The 17,178-nt window shown below is 35.6% G+C and overlaps 1 protein-coding gene across 1 annotated transcript in view; it reads left to right on the forward strand.

The window, feature by feature from the left end:
* The window catches only part of LOC125911420 (thymocyte nuclear protein 1-like), a 43,078-nt gene that overhangs the window by 1,039 nt on the left and 24,861 nt on the right, over positions 1-17,178 (forward strand). The window contains exon 2 of the mRNA XM_049615272.1: positions 16,279-16,428. Coding sequence (XP_049471229.1) covers positions 16,279-16,428 — 150 coding nt within the window. The remainder of the gene's footprint in view (positions 1-16,278; positions 16,429-17,178) is intronic.

The following is a 17,178-nucleotide window of genomic DNA, read 5'->3' on the forward strand; positions in this document are numbered from 1 at the left end:
TGGATTTTAATAATCTGGTAAGATATACAAAGAAAAAGCTATATGGTAACGAAAATGCTTAAACTAGAGAAAAAGGTAAGGAAATTAACACTGAAAAATAAATATTGAACAAAATAATCATAATGTTGAAAGTGCAAAGGCAAAGACAGAAGTATATGTATTGTGATACCATTTATATATTTACATCATAAAATTATATATTAATGATATATATGCATATGAAAATATAAATGAATACATTTAAATGATATGGAGAAACAGTGGGATGTTATAGGGGTAGGTTATACAGGGGTCTTCAAATGTATTTAGTAATATGTTCTTTACCTGACTGGGTGATATACAGAGATTATAATGTATTTTCTACCGTTTTGCATATTTGGTCATATTAAAATAAAATGTCTCTAATTTCAAAAGGTCAATCAAAATAGGTGCTTCAGAGTGGTGTCTAGCAATGTTACATACTAAGGGCTTTGCCCAGGGAGAGCCCTTGGAGAGACAAGCTGAGGAAGGCAGCGCAGGAAGGCTGTACCTCATTAATGAGTCACAGCAGCCCTGAGTGCCACAGATCTGTGTCCTCAGGGAACAGGCTAAAGTTTTGGAGTATGTATGAGACTTTCCTAGAAAATCCCCAAAATAGTTGTAATGTACATGTGGGGATTTGCAGAAGACTGGACATTCTCTATGAGGAAATAGGTTTGCAACAAAGGGCAATTCAGGTTACATATAATTTCTTTCAGATTCATTTTGAGATGCTTAATAATAGCCATGGAGAAGCATGAAACTAGAATTTTAAGTTTTGCTAATTTTTAAATATAATAAAATACTGATTGATAACAGGTTAATGAATGGGACAGTAAATATTTCTTTGGTATTGAAATTTCTAGATTATTTTAATTTTATAATATAATTAATGATACCCAAGATTTCCACTTACTTTGAAATAGTCTGTCTTAGTGAAGATATGAAAAATAAATGTAATGAGACATTGACATTAAAATAGAATGTACTTATCTAGGCTGCATACAAAATAGCAGTCATTCTGTGTAGAAAATGGAATGTAGTGTTTATTAAAAAATCCACGGACAGTATTTTAAAAGTAGAAAGATAAAGGAATTTAAGGTCCTCTCATTTGAACATCAAAGGATTTACCCCTAAGGTTTATAGGACAGAATGCAGGCAATGTCTCCATGCTTTTATCTTCAAATATCATAGTTGCTTTCAGAACCCTTTTGAAGGATTGCCAGTTTTACTAAGGTGCAACAGCCCCCCATCCAGAAGCAAAGGTTTGCACCAGGGATAAAATAACTCTTTAGTTCTCATAACAAAGCGAAACCTTTCCTACCCCAAGTTGCTTATTAAAGATAAAATGCATAGACATATTGTACTTAATAGAAGATACCAGGGAAGATTTGAGAACATTTTATTAATCTGGGACAAATTAAAGTGTATGTCATTTTTTTTCTAAAGTCAAATGAATAAGAGAATTTATTTAATATTACTTCCTATTACATTTTATTGTGCTGACTTACACAGTTTAATAATATTCTCCTTCATTTCCTCAAAAGCCGCTAATTCTATGGGAATCACATACACACACACACATGCGCGCACACACACACACACATAAATACACACTCATTCTTCAGGAGAAAAGTTTTACATGGATCTAGTTCATTTTCTCTTGGTACTAGAAATAGATTGCTATCATTTTATTATATTTTTTTATTTTTATTTTTGCTATCATTTTATTAAGTACTATTATAGAAAAGGTGAAACTCTTTTCGATTCTGCCTTATGTATTTTTTTTAATTTTTTTATTTATTTTTGAGACAGAGAGAGACAGAGCATGAACGGGGGAGGGGCAGAGAGAGAGGGAGACACAGAATCGGAAGCAGGCTCCAGGCTCTGAGCCATCAGCCCAGAGCCTGACGCGGGGCTCGAACTCACGGACCCCGAGATCGTGACCTGAGCCGAAGTCGGACGCTTAACCGACTGAGCCACCCAGGCGCCCCTGCCTTATGTATTTTTAAATGATATGTACATTTTCTCTAAATTTTGTTACTATGAGCAGTAAGTTCTCTACAAAGACTTGTGTTTTCCTGAGTTGGCAGATGAAACAAGCATCATTTCTTAAACCCTACCTGGGAAGCTGGGAGATATTAAATGAGCTTGTCAAACACTATCTAAAAATCCAATAAATCAACGGCAGTAAGGTGTGTGTGTGTGTGTGTGTGTGTGTGTGTGTGCGCGCGCGCGCGCGTGTGTGATATTAACTTGACTGGATAAAAGTATATCTCTTTGGAAGTATTTTCAAATATGTGAACTATATAAACCTGACCCTTCATCTGTTATTTTTGTTTGAAAAACCTATTCTCAAAGTAAAGAAAGGTACTTAGCTACAAAAGAAGTAGAAATCACTCTTAATAGTCTGCCTCTGAGATTAATGGACAATTAGTTTTTGGACACCATCAGGGACTGGAAAACCATCCTCCTCTAAAGAAGAAACTATACAGAGAGACTAGGAAATGCTTTGATAATTTTATGCCGTGTTCCCAGTCATGGGGAGGTAAGCTTGAGGGTGGAATTTTATCTTACATTTCTCTTTTATATCCAATTTCCTGATTGTTATTCATCTAACAAACATATATTGAGTAGGTATTATGGATTTAACACTGGTGCTGTAGAGGTGAATGTCTCATGGGAAATAGCATGTTAAAGAAAGAGCACACAGTTAGAAGCATATAAACCTAAATTTATGGAACAGCCTCTCATCCACTGGGGCATGACCATACTGAACCTCAGTTTTCTCATTTGAATAATGAACATCGTAAATAGACATCTCAAGGGTGGTATGGTTGTGCTATCAGGTATAAGGTTGTAATTTTAAAAAATAAAGAGAAAAGGAAGTTGGAAACACAATAGGGAATGTGCTCTGCTAAAAAGTTTGGGTTTTGTTCTTTAGGCAATAGCAGGTGACTGAAAGATTTGAAAAGACACTGGCATCCATATTTACTTTGAAATTCATGGCAGGTTGGCAGGTTAGGAAGTAAATCAACATGCTCCCAAAGCACCACACGATGCATCACAAAAACAAGCATATGTATATAAGTTAGATTACCCAATATTGTTTTAAAAAAATCTTTGCCTCTGCTCCACTTCATTATGGGAATGGTGATTTTCAAACTAACTTTTTCCCACACAGAACCCTCTCTTTAGATGAAATCTTAGCCAGGAGCATAAACAAATAAAACAGATAAAAGCAGAGTGATTCTGTTGAAGATGAGTAAATCAAAGGGCTTTTCACCAGCAAAGTACTGAATATTCTCTTCATCCTGTGAATTTACATAGTACTCATTGTCTACATCTCTCATATCCTGCCAAATTACACACTCCCTTGAATTTTATCTTTATGTGACTCTATAGTATTCCTTTAAAGAAATTGTGAGCTCTCTGTTACAGAGATCAGAGATCACAACTCCTAAATCATTACACCTTCTTTGAAGCACCCTACAATATCTTTCACATAGTAGGTGTTTCCTACTAGCTACAGGTTTCCGAGTTAATTGAATATGATGATAAATGTGTAGGTTTACAAATGAAAATTCAATTCATTTTTCTCTAAATTTTTAGGATGTATTCCCTTAGGCTTCTTAAATCACACAGTTAAAAAAACAACAACAAAGTGATATGTGTCAGAAACATCAAAGTAATATATATCAGAAAAGTGAAAAGTATATAAATTTATCAAATGAAGTTCTCAGGAAATGAATGCCTAAAATCATTCTTGATAATGCTTTAGATATAATGAGGGTACCTAAAAAATATGATAGTTGTTCCTTTTGGATTGTGGCTCAGATAAAATTGTTTTTGCTTACTGAACCGGCTTACCTTTTATTGGAGGTAAAGCTGACTTACTGCCAAATCCAACCAATTTGTAGTTCTCTGTAGAGAGAAGAGGCTGCTACAACCAGCTTAGCACAAATAATCAGGGCTTGAACTAAGAGGATGGCACTGAGGGTAAAAAGGAAAAGGATGAAGTAAGTTGTTTTCTTCCTTGTTCTTGGCTCCATATTGAGGTAAGTTTGTATCACATACACAGGAAAAAAAATTGACAAATGTATTCAGATGGGAATTTGCCTGCAATTGTCATGGATTTTTCTATGCACTCAATTTTATTAAATATCATTTTTAAACCTTCAGCAAGAAAACAGTATCTTATGTTTATTTGAAGTAAAATAGATCTCATTGATAATGAATAGGAGGACTACTATAAGAGTCCATTCTGAATTTTAAACAATATCCCACAGACACACACACACACACACACACACACACACACTCCTAGCCTGCCTGTACAAAAGTGGGGGAAGCAATCAAATATATGCAATCTGTACTTCCCTTATTTTACATGCTTTTTGTAAGTAGTACTTTGCAACGCTTTCCAAATAATTGGACAATTTAAGTTGGCAAACCTCTTCAAGTATCTTTTGAAAAGGTTCACTGGAAAAGTGATAGCAATTAAAATTATTGTAGCCACATTTCACACTTTGTTTATACAAGTTAGCATCTTACAGGTACTCTATTCCATTAAGAAATGCTAATTGTAATCTTGAGCCATAACTACTTCGGATGTTTTCAGTATTTATATAAGCATTCAGAAATCTCTGTAGTGGCATTGTTAAGGCATGTTTTCAAGAAAGGATTACAGCGACTTGTGCTGCCCTCTTTAACGAGCTAGAGACCATAAACATGATTTGTATATCTTGACTTTAAAATATGCTTATTTCTTGGGTGATCTTTGGTCTTTAAGATGATGTATACTATTTAAATTCTTTTCCTAATTTTGCCTAAATATTTTCTGAAATAATGTTAAGTCAGCACCTTTATGGCAGTTTAGTAAGTACTCTAGAGGTCCCTTTGCTCAGAACACTTTAGGCTAAGCTCCCTAAAATATTTACAGATATGAGTAGCTCATAATTTTTTAGAAGTTCTTATGATCACTTAGAAATTTCAAGATCAAATAAACAAAATGTTAGCACCATCTTCATTAAAATATACATACATTTGGAAACTTTCTTTTAGAATCAAATGGTTCAAACAAAGATAAAACAGATTCTTAAGGAAAACAGCAAAGCCAAACAAAATGGTTTGGGTATTGACACAAATTGGACAAATTTGTTTTGGTTTTGCAAAGGAGATTATGAGTTTGTGAATTTTTAACAGTAACTACTGAACTCATGTAAAATGTAGTAGGGATGACGAAAACAAAAGCTTAAAGGACCAACAAATATGTGAGATGCTTTATGGGCCTCAAAGCATAAAAGTATAATGTCTTGAAAGTATAAATTGGTAAGATATATCAAAATGACATGCCTATTACAATTATGAAAATTTATTATATATATGTACACAGATGTACATGTATTGCACTGAGACATTGCTTGTAGTGATTTATAAAAATGGGTGTAGCTTTTTTTTTGTGAGAGAGAGAGTGTGTGTGCAAGAGTGGGGGAGGAGCAGAGAGAGAAAGAGAGAGAGAGAGAGAGAGAGAGAGAGAGAAACCCAAGAAACCCTGCACTGATAGTGCAGAGCCTGATGCAGGGCTCTAAATCACAAACCTCGAGATCATGACCTGAGCCAAAATCAAGAGTTGGACGCTTCACCAACTGAGCCACCCAGTGCCCTGGAAGCAGCTTAAGAATATAGCAACAGGTAATTTGTTAAATAAAACATAGTATATCCATGTGATAGAACATATATGGTCATGAAAAGCACAAGACAATGACAACAATAATAGTGTTACCAACAACATTAGTCATCATTAGTTGGGCCCATGCTATATGTGTCAAGGAAGTGGCATGAATGTAGTTCTGAGGATAGCATTCTGGAATATGGTTGCTTGGGATAAAAATCATATACTGTCATTTCTGAACTCTGTTGGCCTTAGGTTACTCATCAGTGGGTTTAACTGTAATCTCTATATTATAGGTTGGAAAGCAAGTAAAAGAGAGGTTAGCTCAGTGCATACTCAGTAAGTATTAACTATTATTATAATTAGTAAAATAATCTTTCATCTTTACATCTACCATATGTGCTAGGTAGCATTATTATCCACATTTTTATATATGAAGGACAAGTTGGTTATCATGAACTCATACCACTGATAATCACCAGTTATTGGTGAATGATAAATAATTGAGGCATTCGTCCTTTTAACAATATTATCAAGAACCTACTTTATATTAGGCCTTGGAGAATATGGTGGTAATAAAACCTACAAAGTCCTTATCCCCCTGGAGCTCACATTTCAGTAAGAAAGGTAGACAATAAACAGATAAATACAAAATGTCAAGGTGAGTCGTGATAAGTGCTATCAAGAAAAATGAAGTAGGGCCAGTCGCTACAGAGTGATGGGAAAAAAAGTGTGGCAGAGAAGAACAGGGAACTGCATTAAAAGGGGGGCTTGGTGATATTTGAGAAGATATATGTATCAAAGAATGATACAAATTATGTAGATGGAGAAAGGCCAAGGAAGCCACAAGTGTAAAGCCCAAACAAAGTGGGGGTGTTCTCAGTATGTTGAGAACCCAGGCTTTAAACTAAAGCTCTGTGAGTCTGGAGTCTGATTTGTAAAGGTATCTAAGATACATCCAAGAAGTGAAAGAGCTAGTTGTGCACAATACAGATTATGCCATTTGTGTTGCAGTAAGTAATTTTATGTCAAAATCTATACCTATGTTTATATGGCAACGCATGCAAACATTTCTGGATAGGCAGTTCAAATTATGTTATTGCTGTTGAAATTCTTGACATCACCAGCTTGAACTGCTGGTATTTTGTTATTGAATGCAGCTCAGATACTTGCTCCCCTCACTGCTCCTGGGCTGCTCCAGGTGATGGCTCAGAGCTCACTTCTAGTTCTTTTCATCGTGTGACTAATCTCCCTCAGTCTGCTGTTCTCACGAATGTCTCTCATTTCAGGCATTTGACAAATGCTTTCTAATGTTCTGGACAACCTGTGCATATTTTTCTAGCATTGGAAGAAAAATTTCTCTTATCACTTTATGATCCATTTTTTATAGGGTCACTACATCAGAATTATGTTGGGGACGAAGGGCAGGCTGCCTCAAGATGAGCGTCTTTGGCATTAAGATTATTTTGAGTTAAAAAGCAATCAAAACCCAGTAGATTCAGGAAAATCTCTTTACCTCCTCGTCAAACACTTTAAAAAAATAGATATTGGGCCTGCTCCAGAAAGAGACCATCACCATGAGAACTACATTTTGGTATAAGCTAGGTATGATAGACAGGGAGGAACCTAACAAGTCTTATTTGATCAAAGTCCTCTATGTGTCATTGTTTTTGAGTGGTCTAGCAAACATTTATTTACCAAACATTTAATATTTTTCATCTGTCTTTAAATTGCATTTCTTCCCTACCCTTTTCTCCTTAGTTCAGAATGACATGTATACCTTATTTTGCCTCAAAATAACACCTTTATCTTGGGAACTTCCATGTTTGTTTGGATTCCCCGTATGTTTGCTATTAACTTTTATTCTCTCCCATTAATCTCTCTCATGTCAATTTGATTCTTAGTCTGGCTAAAAGGACCTTGAAGGAGACAGGACATTTTAGCTCCCCAACAGTTACTAGGGTCCCAAAGCTTAAGGAAAACTACTATTTTTTTGTATGTTTGTTTTGTAAGTTTTTCTTGCCCGTGATGTGCACATGCTGCCAAATTGACTGAGTCAGGAATGTATCCAAATGATGTTGCCATAATATCCTCCTCTCTAAATTCACCCCTGTTGCTGAATCCTGATGTCCATACTTGTCTCCTTTCCTAATAGTGGATCATGCCTGAAGGGCCCTGGAGTCTTGCCTACTACTTAGTTTCCACTGCCCTCCCCGCAAGTTCACCAAACTTGTTTATGTCTCTCTGAACCCCTAGAACGCATACATTTTTTTTTTCCAGCAAGCTCATAAATACTCTGAAAACCAAAGAATACATACATATTATGATGGTGATTGAGGCATATTTTTGATCTCTTTACAGTCAACACCTGTTATAAAATTATGTCCCTTTTGCATCACCAACTGTATTCCCTAACCCTGGGCATAAATTCCAGAGCATTTTATGGCATGGGTTGAGAAATAGGAATAGATTTTATTGAGGAACTTGGCAACCAAAGTTCATCAAGAATAGAAGGCACAGGTCCTCTGATCCTCTTTAGCATCACATAGACTGGCATCATGCCAGGGCTCTCTATGGCTTGGGTAGCATGTGTCTGCATTCTAAGAAAGGCACTTCATCTGCCCATTGCTCTCTTCCCTTATGTGGTAACTGGCAAGTAATCAGACTACTAGCATGAAGGGAAGATGGGGTCAAGGTACCAAGACTTCTCAGGAGTTGTCTAGTAAGGGTCAATTTGGTGCCTCCTACTGGGAGAAGGAAGCCATCAGTCTTATGAGAAACTCAATTGTGTTGCACTCAGTTTTGATGAAATAAGGTGTAAGTGAGTGGGAAGATCAAGGTTCCCCCAAATAGCTCACTGTCCAGACAACCCAGTGTGAGCTCCCAGGGTGATTTTTAGATAAATCTGCTTGTCGTGCCAGCATGTTTGAGTGTCTGTGATAGTCCAGCTGCCTTTCCTCCTATAAATAGTCCAAACGATTGAATGAAATAATAGCGGGCAGACAAGTAGGTCAGAATAATTTTGTTCTGGAGAAGAAGTTCTTAACCTTTTTAGAAACTGTGGGGTCCCATTAAGAATCTGATGAAAGATTTAGATATTATCCCTGAAATATGCATTTAGACAAATATACCAAGTCTACCACATTCACATGATAGTTTACATATAAACTCAACTATGTATAGAATGACACCATAAATTACAAAACAAATTTGTTCTTATACTTGTAGAGTCCCATGCTTTATCATGTTAAGAAACCCTTAATTTAATTTATCCCTAAAATAACTCATTGTATTCTCTCATATTGCATTAAAAATTATTACAAAAGAAGACGAAACATCTACATAAATGCTCATGTGAAATGGGATATAAGGTTAAAGTTATCCTTGGTAAAGATTAATTGCAGTTACTTGTATTGTAGGGGCTGATGTCAGGCCATCCCAAGATGGTCTACTTTGATGTGAAGATTGTTCTGAGCTGAAGGCAATCACGACCTTACAGGCTCAAGAGACACTTTTGCCCCTCCCTTAAATATATAGAAGAGTCTAATTTTGGGATCTTTCTATTAGCAAAGATAAATTTTATATGAGTGACCCATCTGTATGGCAGGACAAATATCTAATTACCAAACATTTGTTCTTCTTATTGTCCTGTGAGGTCCTTTTCCCGCCCCCTGCCCCGAGAGTCCCATATCCCTACCCCTTTCTCCTTAATTCAGGATGATATGTGTACCTCATTTTGCCTGACTGCCTTTGGAATTTTCATGTCTGTGTGGATTCTCTGTATGTACTCTATTAAATTTGATTCTCTCCTGTTAATCTGTCTCATGTCAATTTGATTCTTAGTCCAGCTAGAAGGACTTTGAGAGGATAGGAATTCTTGCTCCCTAACATATAAACAGATAGCAAGTATTCAAATTTTGTAAATCAAGAAAAAATGTAAAAGACTTTCAAATGAGCAAAGCTGATTACTGGTGGCTTGTCCAGAACACTCAGATTATTTTAGCTTTTCATGGTCTTAAATGTATTTTATAATTCTGTAAGTTGTAGAAAACTGATAGTAATGTAAATAAATATTTTTGTTAGAAATGCAAATGAATTTGGCCAGTGGAGATGTAATTGTTCATTGCCCAATGGATAGTGACCAAATTTGTATGTATTTGCACATTCACTTCAGTATTTCTATTTGTCTTTACATGTGTGTTCCTCAAATTCTTTGAACTAGTTTTTAATACATTGTTGGTTCCCTCATTAATTATTGTGCTAAATAAAACCTGTGAAATGTATTCATTTTATATTTCTATGTCATAATTTGATAGGGAAAGATAGGATAAAATAGGCAGAGAGGGAAAGATTAAGACCTGAAGATCCTGGATGGGGAAAAACAGAGCTGGGAGCATCTGACCACAGCAAACCCCCTCTGGGCATAAGGTTCCTCTTAAGAACGTAACCAACAGCACCAACTCCCCTTCAGGTTGTCCTCAGGAATTTAACAAAAGACCTAACTAAAAATAAGTAGACCATAAAGGAAAGGTATGGCCGTAGACCACCCCTCATACAATGGAAATGAGCCGGTCAAAAAGGAATGAGTAGGCATTTAGGATTACCTAGCCAATAAAGGTAGAACCTGAGAAGGAACAAGGGGGAAAAGTAGGGAGTGCTGACTAGAACCTTATAAAACAAAGACCCTTGCTTATAGTCCGGCACATTCACTTTCCAGTGCCCTCTCTCTATAAAGAGAGCTTTCATGCTATTCTTACTTTCTAATCTTATACTCTAATATTTTGCCTGCTGCCCATTTTATTTTGTGTCTACCTCTTTATCCTTTGAAGGCGAGACAACAAATCCTGGGTGTTGAGGTAAAAAAAAAAGAAAAATCTTGCAACAATAATTTTACCTTTAAAGAATTCTTCACTAATTTTCTAAGTCCTCATCAGAAATAAAGATGAAAAAAATTATATTATTTCATGAACATGTGATTTTAAATTTTCGTGTATAAAGATCCTTCAATTTTGTGGCTTCTATTTAGTGTCATGAACAAAGAAGATAGAAAAGAAGATTGACAATTTCAGGGTTTTGTTTTTTTTTTTTTCAATTTAAAATGTGAAAGATTCCCTCTCTAAAATGGTATGATTTACCAAGACTACTGTCCTGAATTTTTTTACATTTAGCCTACTAAAATCTTCTTTTCTATTATAAGTTTTGTTTATATGTAAGAGTTTAATAGCACAATTCACATTCTTCCAAATTCAATGAGACAAGATTATTCTGGGCACACTTGTCTTTGAATATCGCCAGGTGGTATTACAGATTGAAAAAAGTAAAAGTAAAAATTATATTTACGGTATTTGCTTTTGTTGAATGAAATATACATTTATCACAAGATAGTATTTATTTACATTTTCAGTGCTTTCATTACAATATCATTAATATTTGTTAGATATTGTTCAACCTGATTATCTGGCTAAAAATCAAATGAGGTAACAGTTCTATTGTCTGATTTCTGTGGAGCAACTGCATCTTCTGGGAAATGAATTATGACAAAGTACAAATTCATTTCTGTTCTTTCAAAAAAAACAAGCTTCAATTAAATGTTAACACCCCAGGTGTTTTACATCTCTTCAATGAAAACATTATCACTTCAGCTTTGGAGACAGAGGTATGTCAAAAATCCAGATGCTTCATACATTTTTTTTTTTTGGAATTCAATGAGGAAAGTTAAGAAAACTATCTGCATGTGAATTACTTTCTACAATGGCAGGCATCCCGACACTGATTAATTGCTAAGCAAAACCCATATTCACTGGAATGGTAGTTATATGCAAATATCCGAGGCCAACTAAAGAAGGGCTGCAATGACATTCTCCTTCAAGAAATTTAATTTTCAAGAAATAAATGCAGCACGCTGAGATAGTAAGGCTTAGAGAAAAATAAACCAGTATAGCTTAGAGGTAGAATTTTATTTTTCTCTATTTGAATCATTTCTCACTTCATATATCCACGAAAGTGATTTACACATTTTTTCCCAATACAAAGCATATTTATTGATCCACAGAACTTTTCTAGAATAGGCTTTGGGAAGAGTTAATATCTACTATTTTCTCTTGGATTATGGAGAGAAAGTATAAACAAGTGTACTAAAGAGACAAAAGAAAGGTTTTGGAATCTAAAATATAACGGGTCCCTGTAGTTGTAATTTCTTTTGAAAGATGTGGAACATACACCAATCTAGTGCAAATACAACACCAGCGCAAGGTCAAATGCTAGAATGTTCAAAAAAAGGGAGATTTTTTTTTTTTTTTTTTTTTTTTTGGGACAGAGAGAGACAGAGCATGAACGGGGGAGGGGCAGAGAGAGAGGGAGACACAGAATCGGAAACAGGCTCCAGGCTCCGAGCCATCAGCCCAGAGCCTGATGCGGGGCTCGAACTCACGGACCGCGAGATCGTGACCTGGCTGAAGTCGGAGGCTTAACCGACTGCGCCATCCAGGCGCCCCAAAAAAAGGGAGATTTTAAATGGAAGTCAGAATAAGCTACTCCAAAATGTTGCTACTTTGGCATAAGAATTATTTTGCATGGAAGGCAACTGAGAAATAGTACGCATAAAAAGAACCCTCTGCCTTATTCATTTCTGCCTCAAAGTAGAGCATACGTTCCCCTTGTGTCAAGATCATGCCTTTTCCATGCCGATACGACTGAAGATGACCTAGAGATGTGTCTTCATAACAAACCTTACTAAGAAACCCTTATTTCCTAGTTACCTTACCACAATTTATATCTTTGTTAAGGTGGTATACAAGTCTTCTAGTCTAACCACTTCTTTGAGCTTTTCACTTCTTTTCTGTAAATCCTCTCTCTTTATAAAAAATACTAACATCAAAAAAAAAAATTAAAAAAAAATACTAACCTCATGGGGCGCCTGGGTGGCTCAGTCGGTTAAGCGGCCGACTTCGGCTCAGGTCATGATCTCACCGTCCGTGAGTTCGAGCCCCGCGTCGGGCTCTGTGCTGACACCTCAGAGCCTGGAGCCTGTTTCGGATTCTGTGTCTCCCTCTCTCTGACCCTCCCCTGTTCATGCTCTGTCTCTCCCTGTCTCAAAAATAAATAAAACGTTAAAAAAATTTTTTTAAATACTAACATCAGATATAATTTGTTAACCTGCTTTTTTTTTTTAATTCATTCACACACACCATTGGTAAAAAACAAACAAACAAGTAAACATAACAGGGTAGAGGAAAAGCTTTTCCTGCTCTACATTTACATGCAGCTCAACATTTATTAAGCAATAATTTTCTATTATATTGTTTTATCAGCTGTAGGAGTACATAAAAGAAAAAATCTTAACATAGATGGTTCATTTTGAGAATTATGTAACTGTCAAGGCTAATTTGGCCTGACTGAAATACAGTACATGGAATATCAGGGCTAATTATGGCAAATCCATGAGATGAATCATGGAAAACCTGAGATGATAGCGTTTGGTCTTAAGCAGATTTCCAGAAGTTCTCAACTGGAGCTTAATCATTCATTTGCTCAACAAATGTTTACTTGCTTCTGTGTATTTAGTATATATTTATTAAGCACATTGTATGTGCCTCTCACTCTTTTAGGTGCTAAAAATAAAACAAAGTATCACAGACAAATTCTCCGTCCTTAGGGAGCTTACAGTAAATCAGGAGAGCTATAAACATTTATAGAAAGTTGCTAGTATTGTTTACAACAGGAGGTGTTAAGGGAATATATAAGAGCTTGACATTTATGTTAACATCCTGGAAATAGAGATGTCAAGAAAAACTTACAGTAATTTACAACATATTTATTATTTGTCTTCTTATATGTATCTAAGACTTATTAGTGTGTGATATTAATACAAAGTGATATATTCTTTTTACCAGATCCTGGAGAAAGAATTTCCCTTAACTCTGGCCCAATACCTTGAATTATGGGAAGGCCAGCTCTATCACAAACCTAACCTGCAACTCTATTCAAAGGAGTAAAGAAGGAAAAGTGTAGAATGTGATGTCTGCAGGAATGTTGTCTCCTCCATGATCATGACCTGCCAGGCCCATTCATCATTGGGATGATGTTCTGATGCACTTCAGGGCACACTATCCCAAAATATGGCAACTGGAAATATTAAATATTTTAAGCTGAAGAAGTTTTAGAAAATAGCAGAAGCAGAAAGCTCATTCTGACCTTTTCTCCTCCCCCTTATTTCCTGAAACAAGTTATAAAACCCTCATGTGAGATGTTCCCTCAGGATACCCCAAGGAAAGGACAATCCTTATGTGTGAAGACAAAGAGATATCAAGAATCTGAGCAAACAAGTCTTGCTAAGTTTCCCAGTTTACTCCACTAACCTCACACTGTCTTACCTATCATATTTCTATAGGATAGCCCACTTTTCATCTCACTGCTCATAAAAAAACTCAGGTCTGTTTCTCCGGGTTTTAATTGCCTTATGAAGTCTCTTGTGTCACATTAAGCTGTATTAAGTGAATGTATATTCTCTTCACTTGTGAATCTGTTTTTGTCAGTTTAATTTTCAGACCCAATGAGGAATCCTAAGAGGGTTGAGGAAAACTTTTTCCTTACCCACAGTCAAATTACTCCTAAAACAGCTAAGTTTGTGTATGTTGTCCAGAAAGCCCATGAACTAAAATTTTCTCCACCTGGAATAGCTCCTCCAGTATTCCAAGGAATTGAAAGGCTTTCCTGTAAAGTATTTATAATTCTCCTATTTGAAGACTTATGTTGAGTACTTTGGGTACTTTTAATTTTTTTTAACCATAGCGGTTTTTGACTTATTTCATTTTCAAAATCCAAATTCTCATGAAATATGTGCTACTCTCCCTAAAACAAATCTCACATGCTGAATAGAATCCTTAATATGAGTAAATCAGATAATGAACAAAAACATTAGCCTATTTGATTTTGGTTCTTCAAGTTTGTGCAATTAATTGAGGACTTATTTTTTTCAGAATTCTTTTTTTTTATTATGTGATAATATAAGAATGAAACAACCACAGATACTAATAAGAAAAAGTATCATTCTCAAGATAAAACTGAAACAAAGTAGAATATAAAGTAGGATATCTGGGAGTATTTCACTGAAATTGTAATTTTGGCAAGGCTTTATTAGAAATTTATGATATTTCTGGTTCTCATGGAATAGAAACATCTTTATTTTATGTAAGTCTGTTTTTCATCCTACTGGCATTCTGAATACATACATATTTTCAAGAAAACATTGTATACAAAGGTGGGAACTGTCTCTATTATGAATAACACTACAGTGAACATCTTTACATATAAATTCTGGACTGCATCTCTGATTATTTCTACATGTCTAGTGTCATACTGTCTGCACTATGGATAACATTGCTGTGAATTTTTTATACATAACTGTTTGACAGCGCCTTTCTTTATGGTAAATTACTTCAGGTAAACTTACTGGATGAAATGAATAAATAACATGAAAATTTGGGTTATGCATATTGTAGTCTGTTCTACTGTCAGCAACAGATAAGAATGGATATTGGCAATCTTGAAGGAATTTTTAACCCTTAAAATTATTTTACAATTGATTGGAAGATAAAATACTTCCTTGTATTTGCATTTCTTTTTTTTTTTTTAATCAAGCATGACTACTATTTTACATATTAATGGGGTATTTGTGTATGTTTTCATATTTTTCCACTGTGGCATTTATCTTATTTTTATTAATCTGTATTTGTTACAAAAGAGGAAACTTTTTCATATTTATTACCAATATTTAACCCAATTATTTATTTTTTAACCAGTGCTGCTTGTATTTTGCTTTTATGTTTTTATTAATTATATATAAAATTCTATTTACATGGCATTCTCCAGATTTCTTCTGCCTTGGACCAACTAGAGGTTAAAATTATTAAAAAGTAGCTTCAAAAGGGAGAGTTCAAATTTCATTACCTAAACTTGGATTTTTGATTCTTCAAGATAGGCAGCAATATTTTGCAGCAAGAAAGGCAAGATTGTCAAGAGAGAATTTTAGAGAATTTATCATCTTCTATTTGACACTGGACTTTAAGGCTCTACATAAAGGACCATGGTGTCTAGAAAAAAAGCTAAAAACAAAGCCTGCCCAGGGCCACCTATGTAATTTTCATAAGGAAAAAGCAGGTCCCTTGATCAGATATCATGACAATATCAAGACAGTGACAACCGGGTATTAAACCAAGTATGTGACCCTGTACAACTGCACAGGTCACATGCCCATGAAGCCAGCCTTGATTCTGCCTTTTCTGACCTTGTTGGATTGCAGACAGAAGGAACATTAAATATACAGAGGCAGTTGGTCACAGGTGTGCCACCATCTCTTCTCTCTGCCTCAAAGTACAGTGCTTGTTTTGTAGGTGCAGGGAAATTCCTAGTCTCAGGGGATTATCTTCCCCCACATACATTCACATTTGGAATTAGGGATAGAAATGTTCCTCACCTGGCTCCTCAACAAAATGAAGGAAGGTCACATGAAGGGAAACTCAGCTCACAGCTCAGTCAGGCAGAGTAGCCTTTAGGAAAACTCCTAGCTTTTCTTTTGGTGTTAACAGGACCTCTTCATACCTCCACGGGGAGCAAAGAAATTAGCTGAGTTGAGAGTCAGCATGGTGGCCAAGGCATCAGCTATATCTGCATACTCCTGTGCAAAGGAGAGAGTGAAGGAAGAGAAAGCCAGGCAAAGCTGCCCTGTCTCCCAGCAGGTCAGTAGTGGGAGGAATCTAGCAGCTGTATTTTACAGGTGCTTGTGGAGTGACCGTCAGGAAAAATGACATAAAATGCTGACTACAATAATTTCTGACACAAATACTTCCCATAACCTCTTATCTAACAAAGAAGTGATAATGGAAAAATAAATAGATCAACATCCTAGCAAAAACTTTAAGATACATCTTCTGAATAATACAGTAGTTGCAACTCTTTTGGCCAAAAACCCTCTTTGCTATTAGTCATGTCAGCTGACAACTCCCCAAACAGACCACCAAATTAAAATGTTGATCAAAGAAAGCTCAGTTGATTAACTTATTAGAGTAAGGGAGAGCATCACCTTAAGAGACATTCAGTTTCTTAAAAGGGGAAGATGGAAAATAGTTATTTCTAGGGTTTAAGGCTTCGGTGGTTGAAGTTAGGTGTTTAGAGCTTGAATCTGATTTGGACTGGGTACAGTTTTTGATATCATGGTTTAGGTTCTGTGGACAAATGAAGGTAAGGATCTTAGATAAGTGTTCCTGAGTTACTAATATTGGGATGAGTGATCTCTTTGCCTATTTGAACCATCTATTGTCCTCAGAAGGCTGCCTACCTAAATAAAACTGTTGTTCTAGAAAAAGTCTGAGCGCATTCCTTTTAGATAATTGCATTTTGGGGAAGATCTTGAAGCAAACAATGAAGTTATTTACTGTTTTATATCTTTATCTTTCTGGGAAAGAATTTTCCAGAATAAATAATACTGG

The sequence above is a fragment of the Panthera uncia genome, assembly GCF_023721935.1.
Source record: "Panthera uncia isolate 11264 chromosome C1 unlocalized genomic scaffold, Puncia_PCG_1.0 HiC_scaffold_3, whole genome shotgun sequence".
NCBI lineage: Eukaryota > Metazoa > Chordata > Mammalia > Carnivora > Felidae > Panthera > Panthera uncia.